Source organism: Gouania willdenowi, chromosome 7, assembly GCF_900634775.1.
Source record: "Gouania willdenowi chromosome 7, fGouWil2.1, whole genome shotgun sequence".
NCBI lineage: Eukaryota > Metazoa > Chordata > Actinopteri > Blenniiformes > Gobiesocidae > Gouania > Gouania willdenowi.
This window is the reverse complement of record NC_041050.1, coordinates 4,702,599-4,716,050: the sequence shown is the minus strand read 5'-3', so window position 1 is coordinate 4,716,050 and position 13,452 is coordinate 4,702,599. Positions and strand designations below refer to the sequence as shown.

General features: G+C 39.6%; 1 protein-coding gene across 1 annotated transcript; it reads right to left on the bottom strand.

Annotated features, from left to right (window-relative positions):
• Nucleotides 1-3,045: 3,045 nt before the first annotated feature.
• On the bottom strand, nt 3,046-13,349 carry gdi1 (GDP dissociation inhibitor 1). The gene is made up of 11 exons (XM_028452770.1): nt 12,993-13,349; nt 9,932-10,039; nt 9,650-9,749; nt 8,398-8,532; nt 8,099-8,297; nt 6,852-6,983; nt 6,637-6,736; nt 5,723-5,894; nt 5,087-5,231; nt 4,944-4,998; nt 3,046-3,261 (listed from the first exon to the last, which is right to left on the bottom strand). Exons 1-11 carry the CDS (start codon nt 13,035-13,037, stop codon nt 3,109-3,111), a joined length of 1,344 nt encoding a protein of 447 aa, XP_028308571.1. The 5' UTR covers nt 13,038-13,349; the 3' UTR covers nt 3,046-3,108.
• Nucleotides 13,350-13,452: the final 103 nt, after the last annotated feature.

The window sequence follows — 13,452 nt, the reverse complement described above, 5'->3', positions numbered from 1 at the left end:
TATCATAGCGTATTCAATGCAGTTTTTTACATTTATACCGTACAGGTACGTAAATAAATAGAGCATTATTGTGATTAAGGTACGTCGGGGTTAAAGCATCGCCCACAAATCCAAGTGAAATTTAAATTCAGTCATCACTTTCGGATCCAGATGAATCTTTTTATTCTCATCCAATCAAGCAATTCTTGGCATCTACGACTGCCCGCGAGTAAAACAAAAGCAGCTTTTGTTTTCTTTGCGTGAAAGGCCCAAAAATTTGGAATCAAACCCTGAAAGCGTCACTTTCGTGGGGCGGCACTTAAAAGTAGAGACTTTGTTTAATCTGAAATCTCTGGAAATGTCCTGTTTTTCCTTTGAAAAAAGTCGGACAAACAGAGGATTTAGTTATTAGGGTAAAGACTCACGTTACGTTACGGTCCGGTGCTCACGCTACTGCTGAAATTTCAGTCTTTCATTTCCCCAACGTTCACAAACACAAATTCAATATTACAGTGCCATGCCTTCCATAACCACCAAAAATCGTCTCTGAGCCTAATCTGTCCTTTGATTTGCCTCCAATGTTTTCGCTACTTCAAACTACTTTGACCTCCGCTCTGTAAACGTCATAGCTTCAGCTGAAAAAAGGTGCACCAAATGTCAAGAAAAGATAAAACTCTTTAATAATTTAAAATGTTAGAATGTAAAACTATTCAAATTCAAAACAGGACGACACACAAATGACGACAAAGAGTAACAGCCATGCCACTTATTTGTCTTCAATTTTCGGAAAAACAATTGGAAAAATCCATTCCGCTGCATTAAGGCAGTCATTTCCAAATTTCCAGTATTTTCTGATTGCAGAAAAAGGATGTTAAAAAAATGCACGAGAACAACAACTGTGTCATGGTACACTCACATGCTTTAACCCTTCTATTATCCTTGGGGTTTATTTATTTTTTTTGCTTCATATTTCATGACTTTTCTAATTTGATGATTACAATTGATCAAGCATAATCATCATGATGATATTTTTTAAATATGCAGTATATCATTGCACGCATTGGTGTTCCTCTGTTGTCAGTTTGACCCCAAGCTGTTTTAGCTGTGCTAAACTTGTCTATCTGTGCGTGTTAGTAATATTTGAGGATAATAGGAAGGTCAAAAGATTACTCATTATTCTAGGTCGAATTGTTTAATTCTACTTAAGTGGCCCCAAACAGTTTTTTTTTCAATTTGATGAAATGCTTCTATAAATCAGGTCTTTCTGTGATCCCCAACCACGGGGCCACAGACCAGTACTGGGCCTTCGAACACTTGGTAACACGCTGCAAAGAAAATAATAAAAATGTGTAGTTTTTGAAAATGTAATGTATTTTACGTTTCAGGTATTTTATTTTGAAAAGTGTCCACTTCCGCTTCTTTACTTGACCACGCAAACCCCTCCACGCCAGTAGGGGGCAGTAGAGCTGTGACTGCATAGCACATACATGAGGTAAGTTAACTTACAGAGACTCAGATTTTGTGCCAACTTCACTCATTTGTTTTGCACTTTCTGGCTTTTTTTTCCCAAAATTCAAAACTTTTGTTTGGCTTGACACTCAATTGCACACAAAAGATGTACAGGGGGAAAAAAGGAAAATAAGTAGTTGTGAAAAGTGGATGTTGACAGTTATTAGCCACTGGTTAGCTTGGCTGCTAGCACAGTTAACGCGACAGCATTTGCCAAAGTGAGCACAGAACAGCCCATGAATATGCAACTTCTCACCACGTCATAGATAATTTTTTTTTGTTGTTGTTTCGTTTGTTTTTAGCCAGAGCAGCAGATTAAAGCCTGGTGGAGCTTCATCTGTGAAAGAAAACACGGGTAAAAGACCAAGTAGGAGAAAGCAGGGTTGACGGAAGCCACGCTCTAGCCTTCCAACCGCAGTGAACCTATGTACAAATACTACAGGAAATGCTTTTTGTCAGAGCTCCAACTTCAAAGTAAAACTCAGTGTCTTCCATTATCTATGGCAGCGATGGGCAACTCTATCACAGCGGGGGCCACAAAAATGTGATTGTATCTGACCTGAGGGCCACATGATCAACATTTATATATATATATAAGTAAGGCATTTACAATAATTACCAATCATAGTATTAATACAGGTGTCAGTTTATAGCAATTATGTGTGTTTTTTGGAGTCGTGTGTTTTTGTAATCGATTTGTGCATTTTTGGGGTCACTTTCTTTATTTTTGCTGTTGCTTTCAGTATTTTCTTGTTATTTTCTATAATTGTGTTCATAGTTTGTGTGTGTCTGTGGAGCTATTCTGTAATATGTTGTTTTTGGAGTCATTATGTTCTCGCTGATGCAATGACGTCAAAGAACAAAGCGAAGGTGCTTATATGGTGTGAACAGGCAGCCTGTGTGGTTCAACATTATGTGTGTCCTTGTTATTTTTTTGTGTTCGTCTTGTAATTTTGTGTATTTTTCTGTGATTTTCTCAATATTCGTTGTCGATTCGTTTTTAGGGTCATTTTCTGCATTTTTGTTTTTGCTTTCTGTATTTCCCTGTCATTTTGTTAACAGTTTATGTGTCTTTGGAGCTATTCTGTAATCTGTTTTGGGAGTTATTTTGTGTATTATGTTGCCCTTCATATTCCTTCCAACTTTTTGAATTACAATTTTTGGGGATTTGCTTTGGGGACGGCCACATGTGGCCCCCGGGCCGCCTGTTGCCCATGTCTGCTCTATGGAGCCAATTATTGTGGTACATGAGAACAAAGACATTACAGAAAGAAAGAATGCAAAGTTATGGATTCACCTCTAATGATTACGGTTATGACAGGATTATGCTGCAAATCGTACAATGGAATGAAAAACATCATCAACCCTGCTTCTGAGTGACAGCGGAAAGGGGGTGAAAATGTCTAAAAACAGTGTGTGTTTGTGAGAGCATTTGTGTGTTTGAGAGCGCGACATCGGGAAAAGGAGACAGAAGACGATCCTTTGCCACAGTTACTCTTTCTCTATTCCCTTTAACTTTTTAAAGCCCGACCCCGCCCCCCCACCCAAAGCTCTGCTACCAATGAGCTTCCTGCCCTTCCTCCCCTCGCCTCCTTTTCCGTAGCCTCACCCTCTGAACGCTCACTGCTCGTCCTCCCCAAACACGTCGTTCTGTTTGCGCTTCATGTTCTCAAAGTCAAAGTCGGTGCCGGTCATGCGTTTGTAGATGTCTTTGATGTCGTTGCAAGTGGTTTCAAAGTGAGTGGTGGCGTCGTAGGAGCTGGAGGCAAAAACCTGAGGAAATGTTAAAGAGGTTCATTACTCTGGAGAATGTAACATGTCCTGTCTTCACATCACTCTTAAGTCACCATTGAGAAGATCCGACTCATTGGATCAGACATTGCAATTTTTTTACCTCCGCCAAGGAGGTCATTATTTTCACTGGTGTTTAGAAAGTTTAAAGACTTAAGTCAACCAAAAGATTGGAGTTCTGACTCATATCACATATTTGAGGACAATTATTTTATTCATTGGAACTCTAAAGGTGCTTTCACCCCAGACACGACTTCAGCAACTCTGGCCACTAGATTACATTTAAAATAAATGTAAATGGCGTCAAGCAACCCCCTTAAAGTGACGCTACTCGCTTGATTCCAGCGTGATTGAGTCGCACAACAAGTCACTCAAAGTTGAAAATTTTGAACTACTTTAAGCGACTTCGAGTGACGCTGTGTCGCGACATCTAATCGGCAATGAGTTTCTCCTCTACGTCGCTCCCCCGGTTGGAGAAGGATATGTCTGCAGAGCCGGAGGCTGCACAGAGAGGGTTGGACACTTCTTCTACGGCCGCACGTTTACAGCCTTTTAAATTCTAAGTATATTTTGAGTGAACTCATTCTTTAGTAACTCAGAAAGTTGATCATTTAAACCGTAAGTACAAGCAAAAGACGTGTGCAGCCCTCTCAGTGCAGCCTCTCGGTCATCACGTCACTGGAGCGATGAAGCGAAAAAGCGAGCAAAAAACGCGAGTTCAAGCGAGTCCTCGCGGTCAATTTAAGCGACTATTCTCGCTGAAGTTGCGGTTAAAACACTCTAGGATTTGTTTGCTCTGATGGTCCTCGTTTGGTCGGTGTGAACACGCAAACTAATTCGAGAGCAGATCAAACAGGCAAATTATTGTTGAATTTTATGTTTTTGTTGGTCTCGGAGCGTTGCAGTCTAGAGCGATTAGAAGTGGATCAAACACAGGAAGTATTGGAGATGTCGTATTGCCCACGGGGATGTGGGTGATAAGTAGAGCTGACGACTGTTAAACAGGGCTTTAAAACCATAAATGTAACTTGTTTCTGCTCCTTGCTGAATGTTGAGAAAGAACAAACAGAGAAGGTAGAAGTATCTGAGCACTCTGAAGTACTTGCTTTGACCCATAGATGAGAGCTGTTTCTCTGCCTCGAGAAGTCTCTACTCCAGTAACCCGTTAGTGGTTAGCTCATAAAACTGCACCAGAGGCTGTTTGGAGCAGATCAGAAGTTGTGATCTGAAAGCAAACCGAGCCAAACCAAGGTGATCAGCTGTCCTCCGCCAATTTGGACCGAGTCCAGGACCTAACCAGTGTAAACGCACCCTAAGTTTAGGTTTGAACGGTTTGGGGAAGGCCCATGTTTGGGACTCTGACCAAGGTACAAATCCAGGACTAGGAAGACATGCTTTGATGAGCCTCGACCTCAACCCGATCCAGCACCTTGGAAATGAACTGTAATACTGAATATGAGCCAGGTTTTTCGTCCAACATCAGTGCCTGACCTCATTAAAGCTATACGGGTAATAGGAACAGGAACATTCCAACATCTTATTGAACACTTTCCAAGAAGAAGAGTGGAATCTTTAGGGACCGCTGCGTTAAAGAATATTAATTTGAAATAACTGACTGGGATAGATGTTTTTTTAGTTTAATTTTTAGTTGAAAGCAGTCGTACCTGACTCTCAGTGCCATCATCTGTAGGCTCATACAGGTCGCTAATCGCCACAAACCTGCAAATAAAAAGTGTTATTATCTACACATGTTGACTTTTTAAACTCTAAGATTCTAGAGGATTCTGTAGTAAATAGGAGGACAAACTTTTGGTCAATGGGCTCCAGCAGCTCCAGCGCTGGCTCGATCTCAGCCTCAGGTTCACTGGTTTCCACTGTGGTGCTGACGATGGCGATGTATTTCCCCTGGGCTGCCACATTGTGGGCGTAGGAGATCATGCACACATAGATGTCTGCGGAGGAAACAACTCATGTGTTACCTTCATCATAACCTGGAGGACAGATGTGTTTTTCTGATTGTGGGGGGGTTAAATTTTGAGACGATTGATGCCACTGACTGCGATTCCCTTTGGAAGCTCAGAGTCAGGTTTCTCATAACCCGGGACACGCCCAGCATTCACTGTTCCTCCTTCAACTGATAAACACTAAGCTGTGTTCACCCTCTGGTCTCTGAGCTCATGTTGCACGATGCAGAAGCTTTTTATTCTGCTTTGAGTAATTGGAACAAAGGCAGGACCAGAGGAATTGCAATAACTAGTTCTAAATGCATAAATAACATACTTTACATGTAGGTAAACCCACAATAGTCGTGGCAGCAAATCATTCAGCTATTTTAGACAAACTTTAATGTCTTTCAACTATACATAGTATCCAGAAGGACAATTCGTAGCACAGCTCGAAAATAAAAACATCATTGGTGATTCTGACTAAAGTTACCACTGACCTGAATTGCGGTTAACCTGATTCTGAGGAATGATGATCTGGCAGGAGTTAGCATCATTGGTGTTTTTGATCGGATGGCTGAGGATGCAGATCACACGGATCACCTGACCCGCCTTACGCACGCGGTCCGGGATGTAGCTGGGGTCACAGATCAGCTGCTTGCAACGAGCTACCTGTAATAACAATGAGACCCGGATGTAGACTTTGTCTCGAACTGAGCACCATTGGGTTACCAGCTACTTAAGGGTGCTTTCACACATATAGTCCGGTGGATTTGGTGCGGTTCAGGTGGTGAATCTGCAACATTGTTGCATTTTGACTTGGTCCGGTCCGCTTTCACACAGGCTATTTGCCAAGCACACCAAACTTTCTGAACATCACGCAGGTAAAACGGTCGATCGCCTGTTGAATAGAATACATCAGCCTCCATGCTGAAAAAGCATGTCTGAAAATGGATGCATATATGGATATATGGATGGATATTTGTGTGTGCTGCCTGCTGGAATGCTGGGTTGTGAGTGTGTGCGTGCCTGTTGCTGCGGCGACAATGTGTGTGATTGCTGTGTGCCGTCGCTGTCGAGTCACTGATGGAGTTGCTCCATTACAATTGTGCTTCAACATAAAGTCCTATATTTGGTCCTGGTTTGCTTTCTCACATGGTTAAAAACCGCACTGTGCTTCGCTTGAGGAGAACCGAGACCCACATTTTATAGAGGACCAGACTTAGCTTGTTTGCTCCCCACCAGACTTCCAGTGACCATTCACATATCGCAAAAAGACCAGAATTATCCCAGGAAACGAAGCATGGTGTGGATCAAAGAGGTATGTGCCAAAACACCTTAAATCTCAAACCAATCTGGTAACCCTGGCATTCATTTAAAAAGCATTCAAAGGTATGTGTGTGTGTGGCTGTACCTCGCCCTCAGACTTTACTCCCACCACGTGACCACCTTCCATCACAATCTCTTCCACAGGTTTGTTTAGCATGTAGGTTCCTCCATAGATTGCACTTAACCTGGAACCATAAAAGCATAAAGTCTGTTTAAATCTTTGCATATGTTTCTATGTTGAAAATACATTGCATGATTCAGGACACAACAGACAGTATTTAAACAAAGGGTATAAATTACCGAGCGAATCCCTGTGGTAGTTCTCCCAGACCGTACAGGGGGTAGAGGTACGGACTCTTTCCATATCGTGCCAGAGATTCACTATAAAGTTTGATACGATTGATGGTCTCCAAACAAGGAACATCCAGATAACTGAAGGTCAAAACACACAAGAGAAGACACAATTTAATGAAAATATGTTTCATTGAATTAAGTTTGAAACACATTTACTGTAAAGAGATACGCAGCCAATCACATGAATCCACGTTAGGTTCGCTAAGGCTTAATTTACAAATTCAAAACAATGAGTGGAATAAAAACCAAACAAAAAAAACAACTTTTATGTGATTACTTCAATAGTAAGTAAATACAGTCTCCTTTGTAAAATGTAGCTAATTACTGTCTCCTGTTATTAGAAGTGTGATAAAATGGCCTCTACAGCATAAAATGATCCTGTTTCAATAAATAATATAGTATTTTATTGAGCAATAGTACTGTTAATAAATCCAACAAGTTAATTTTGTCTTCTATGAATAATATGTTAAAGTGTCATTTATTCAGACAAGTTGTCTGAATATAAGCGATCAGCAGATGCCTCTGAGGACTACTGGCAGTTGAAACGTGTCAGGAGATCAAAGTAATCTCCCTGAAAAAAGTTGGTTTAAAGCTGAATAATAACACTTTATTGCTAAGTTGAGAAAGAAATGTCTTTGGGGTTATTTATATCCAGTTTTAGCCTCAAACACAATGTAATGTCCCTTTATATGTGGGCGTCGCCATTTTGGAGATTTCAGCCAATCGGTATTCACATACCATGGTGACATCACATCAGGATTACTCTTCGTATTTCCGCTCCCATTGAGAGTCTATGGAGAAATAGCATTTTATTCCAACGTTCTAGTGCTTAGTTTCATGTAAACCAGTTCCTTGGACTTTATAAAGTTATTCCTAAGAAGACCGGGAAGATTATGAGGGACTGATTTTGGGAAATGCAAAATGGGAGGGCGTAGCATTTCACGCCACTATCGTCCACCTAGATACAGATCCACGAATGCCTTTAATTGAACAAGAAAGACACCTTAAAACAGGAAGTCGACGCTTTCGGTACAATTGGATGTCTGTAAAGTGCTTTGTATTGCATCTGTAGCTAATAAACACTTTCAGTTGAGCCGTCTTTGTTATTTGGGTTGAGTTAAGTATTCCTGAACCTCTACGAAAGCAAAGGTTTTTATACAACAGCAGATGGTTATTGACTTCCTGTTACTTACTCGTCTGTCCTGTAGAGGGCCAGGGCGTGGCCAGTGAAGTCAATGACATCCTGGCCAAGGTCAAACTTCTTATAAACATCCCTCATAGTTGTGGTTTTGGGGTCCACGCCCTCAAAGGTCTTGGGGTCGTTTTCGTCAAAGTTGGCCACAAAGACTAGGAACTTCCGAAACCTTCGCTTCTCAAACATTCCCATCAAATCTGCAAAAAATGACAAAGAGGTTCACAAACAACAACTCCATCAAAACTAATCGTAGACAGTGAATCAGGACATATTTTTCTGTATATTTCCGTGGCTCACTTGATGCTAGCGCCTCAGTCTCCGTCGAAGGGACTTTGTAGATCTTTCCTCCTTTGTAGACGAAGCTTCCTTCAACCACTTTGAAGTCCAGGTACCGTGTCACTTCTGTGTATAGCAGCATCTTCACCAGTTGACCTGCAGTTACACAGTTATAACAGATCAGTACAAATAGAACCCACACTGGAAAATATTCGAAGAGTTCACGCTCTAAGCAAACAAATATTAAACAGGTGTGATTAATTACAGAAGTAGTTTCGTAAAATGATGAAATCTTGATGTAGTTTACTGGAAATTAATGTTTGCAACTTGGACATTTGTAAGTTACAGACTTTCTGTGGCGGAAATGAGGTTTAATTGGTGAATGGGCATCACAAGTATGGCACATTGATTTGATGGCAACATTCTCTATTACCTCATTACTCATTGCCTTTTATAGGAAGGTACTTGGGTTTAAGTATCTAAAGGCACATTGGTAGTAATGTTCAGAAGCGAACCTTTTACTTTGCAACCTGCGACAAACCCATCTCACCCCCATTCAACATCCATAACAAGATAAATACCAGTGGTAATATAATTGGTTAAGCCTTTTCTGTGCATGTCATAATTACGTAGAATCTTCGATTTTGCCTAATATGCAAAATGTAAGATTTTGCGTGAGATTTGTTGTTTTTGCAATGAATTCTATTCAAAATAAAAATAAATAATCTCAGATATTAAGTATAGTTAAGTATATGAACTCTAAAACTGAGAAAATAACCAGCATTCAATGCCGTTTTGGCGCGGTACATTACATTTAATCTGGTTGGTCGGCTATGATGTAATGCATTTGATTGCTGTCTGGTCATTTCATTTTTTTGTTTACTCAGTAACTGTTGGGGTATATTAATGTAACAAATCACTTAACTTTTTTTCCCATTGTTTTACTTAAGTACAAGTGAAATTAGAGATTTAGAAATATACCCATAAAAGCAACTCAATTACAGTAACGTGAGTACTTGTAATCCGATACTTTCACCTCTGCTAATCAAACAGTTTTGATAATCAAATGATCAATTATTTCTTTTATATATACTGTATACAGTAAATATATATCAGCCAAAAACCTCCTACAGGTATTTTCATACATTTTAATTTAAAAGATCTTATTATAAAGGTTGATTTCAGTTTTCCTTCGAACGTATGCATCATAAATTATCCAGATGTGTCGATTTTTTTTTTTTAAAAATGTCATCACACATCACATGATACTGACCATTGGCCATTAGAAACTTGGGAATGAGGTCAACGTTCCAGTCTCTTCCTCGGCCCATGGACTCCGGGGGACTATCTGGGAGAGTGAAGCGCTTGTACAGCTGAGAACAGGAATGAACATTAATCCTACAGGGCTCGTGCACTCTGAGCATTAATGACAACAGGGCAGTTAGGACAAGTAGGCAGTGATCAGGATGCTGAGGGCACAGGATGTAAAATGAGATATATGGAGGGGCATAAAGGATGTATTGATTGGGGTTTAAAACTCCCAGGAGTCGTTTACCTCCTCCAGTGGTGTAATGGAGGAGCTCTCCCCTCCATAGTAAGGGTTCCTGTCCATGTGCAGGACCTTCTTTCCATTCACAGACATGATCCCGGACAGAATGCATTCCTGTGGAGGAAGATCAAACAACGACCGTTAATAAGATCTCATCATAACGTGACAGGCGTCCGATCACCAAGGAGGGACTAAGTTCATCCAAAGCAAACACCAAATACTTCTGAATACTAATGTATTTCAACAGTTGTTAAAGTAACTCAAAGTTCTGAGTGAGTTTCATTCACATTTATTTTCTTATATTTTTCTTTAATTTATTTTTATTTTGTATATGTTCTGCTAACTTGAAAAGTGTATCCTTTTTTATTTTAGTTTAGAAAATTTCATTTTCAGGTTGTTACAAAAAGTAATTTTCATTAAACCACAGTTTCAGGTTTGAAGCAGAACGTGTCCTAATGGTTACGGACGCACACCTGTAACCGGAGGGTTGTTGGTTTGATCGCTTTGATCATTGTTTACAGTTACATTTTACAGTTTTTAGTTACAGTTCATGACAGAAATAGTTTGCACAGGTTTATCTTTTCCTATTTATCAGTGGCTGTAACGTCCTAATGTAGACAGCGTTACTAATTTGGTCTTCTTTTTGAATACTATGTTAAGGTTTTCTTTTATTCAGACAACTTTATTCTGGAAATTTACTTTGATCTCCTGACATGTTTTGACTGACAGTTTTCCTCAGAGGCATCTGCTTATTGCTTTGATGTGACTTGTGATTGAAAACAGGGATGAGGGAACATTTTTACTCTCCCACATCTTCTCCAGAGACCATCTGGCAACAGGGGGTGTGGCCAGCCTGACAGAACTGTTAAGTTGGCCACGCCCAGAAATAACTCATAAGGACACAGCAAAGTGATCAGCAGATGCCTCTGAGGAAGACTTTACAGTTGACTGTATAATGTAATTCAACTTAATTTATATAGCGCTAATTACAACAATAGTCCTCTTGTAGCAAGAATTTATATAATAATTTAATATATAGATTAATCGCAGGGTTGGGGTCAATTACATTTTTCCATTACAATTATATTTTCAATCATTCATATTTAATTATAACTAAATTACGATTATGGTGACCGGAATTTTTTCCAATTACAATTAAAATGACAATTATCATTCTCCCCCTGTAAGTCAATTACAATTACGTTCTCATTTTGCTAAAGTTTAATTACAATTATACACAATTACTGAGCCTTTAATAAATAACCCCATAAAATGTATTGTTCCTCTTGTGTTAGCTTCCTGTTAGTATCTTTTATGATAACTATAAAATACACTAAATAATATTATCATCTCATTTTCTCTTATCTCGTATTTATCTTGTTAATCTTGTTTATCCATGAAAATTTTGGTATTCATATTTTGGGTTTGGGCATCTGAGTTTTTTTTGTGTCATGAAACATCCTTTTATAATTATCAACTACGTATGTGTAAGCCATAGATCTGTAACATGGTTCCCCAGGTTTTCAATTAATTTGTAATGACAGTTTTTAATTCAAAATTTCCAGGCCATCTACAATTACAAAGTCAATCATCTGGACTCAATTACAATTTAATTACAACATAAACAGGAAATGTTTCTTCTTTTTTATTCTATTATATTATAATTTAATCATAATTGTAATTAATTATCAATTACACAATTATAACTATAATTGATCCTGATCCTGATAAATAGATTAAAAAAATATATATATATAGATTTATTAATATATACTGTAATTTTATTTTTTAACCAGTAATTATTTTTTACTCAATTACTAGACATTTGAGGCAATCCCTAAGGCTGAAGAACACTTTAACATTTGAAGTTGTGGGAGGGCAGCTTATCACGAGGTCACGCTTTGGGCGTGTGTGTAAAAATAATAATAATAGTAGATAGACAGACAGACAGACAGACAGACAGACAGACAGACAGACAGACAGACAGACAGACAGACAGACAGACAGATAGACAGATAGTTAGATAGACAGACAGACAGACAGACAGACAGACAGACAGACAGACAGATAGACAGATAGTTAGATAGACAGACAGACAGACAGACAGACAGACAGACAGACAGACAGACAGATAGATAGTTAGATAGATAGATAGATAGATAGATAGATAGATAGATAAATAGACAGACAGACAGACAGATAGACAGATAGATAGATAGATAGTTAGATAGATCGATAGTTAGATAGATAGATAGATAGATAGATAGATAGATAGATAGATAGATAGATAGACAGACAGACAGACAGATAGATAGTTAGATAGATAGATAGATAGATAGATAGATAAATAGACAGACAGACAGACAGATAGACAGATAGATAGATAGATAGTTAGATAGATAGATAGATAGATAGTTAGATAGATCGATAGTTAGATAGATAGATAGATAGATAGATAGATAGATAGATAGATAGATAGATAGTTAGATAGATAGATAGATAGATAGATAGATAGATAGATAGATAGATAGATAGATAGACAGATAGACAGATAGATAGACAGATAGATAGATAGATAGATAGATAGATAGATGAGGCATGTGATTATGAATATGTATCATTTGTTTTCCCTATCATCACGTGCGGTGGTGAAAACCTGAGGGTGGATCATGGATTAGGAGTTGAGTCAGTCCTCAGGCCTAGACCCGGGCCTGGTCCCTGGTCCCTGGATCAGGGCCTGGCTCTGAACAGGGAGCATGGACACGGTGAGGGGTGACGCCTAAAAGATGCTGCAAGCTCGGACTACACACACACACACACACACACACACACACACACACACACCCTGCAGACGAACCCTACGACCCTCCCTACCCGTACTTATTTCTGCCACACGTCAATCACCGGGTGTGACTTTGCGCATTTGGAGGTTTTTCCCGTAGCGGTGTTTGTGATGGTTTCCACCGGGATGCGGGGCGGATTGATCTGGATAATGATGATGATGATGATGATGATGGTTCTCTTTACTCCTCCATCATGTGCAAACAGATACAGATCAGATACTCACTGTGAGTCCGGTTCCCAGAACGATCACATCGTATTCCTCATCCATGTTGTCCCACCGCCTCGCCCGGTTTCTGCCTTTAGAAGTGAAGGAAGGATATGAATGGAAGCAGAGAGCCAGAAAACACCGGAAGGGATCCTCTCTCTCTCTCTCTCTCTCTCTCTCTCTCTCTCTCTCTCTCTCTCTCTCTCTCTCTCTCTATCTATCTATCTCTATCTATCTCTTTCTCTTCAGAAATGACTGTTATTGCGCAACCATTGGTTAATTATGACAATGGAATAAAGTGTCCACACTGTCACCGGCGAGGACGACCAAAGATGGCCCTGATCATGCAGCAGTCCAGAGCAATGTGACTGCGCGACGGAAAATAGTGCGCATCCTCCTCCTCCTTCTGCCCATCGAACACACAATGGGACATAAAATGTGCGTGTCAGGAATCCCACTTGAAACAGACCACTAATAC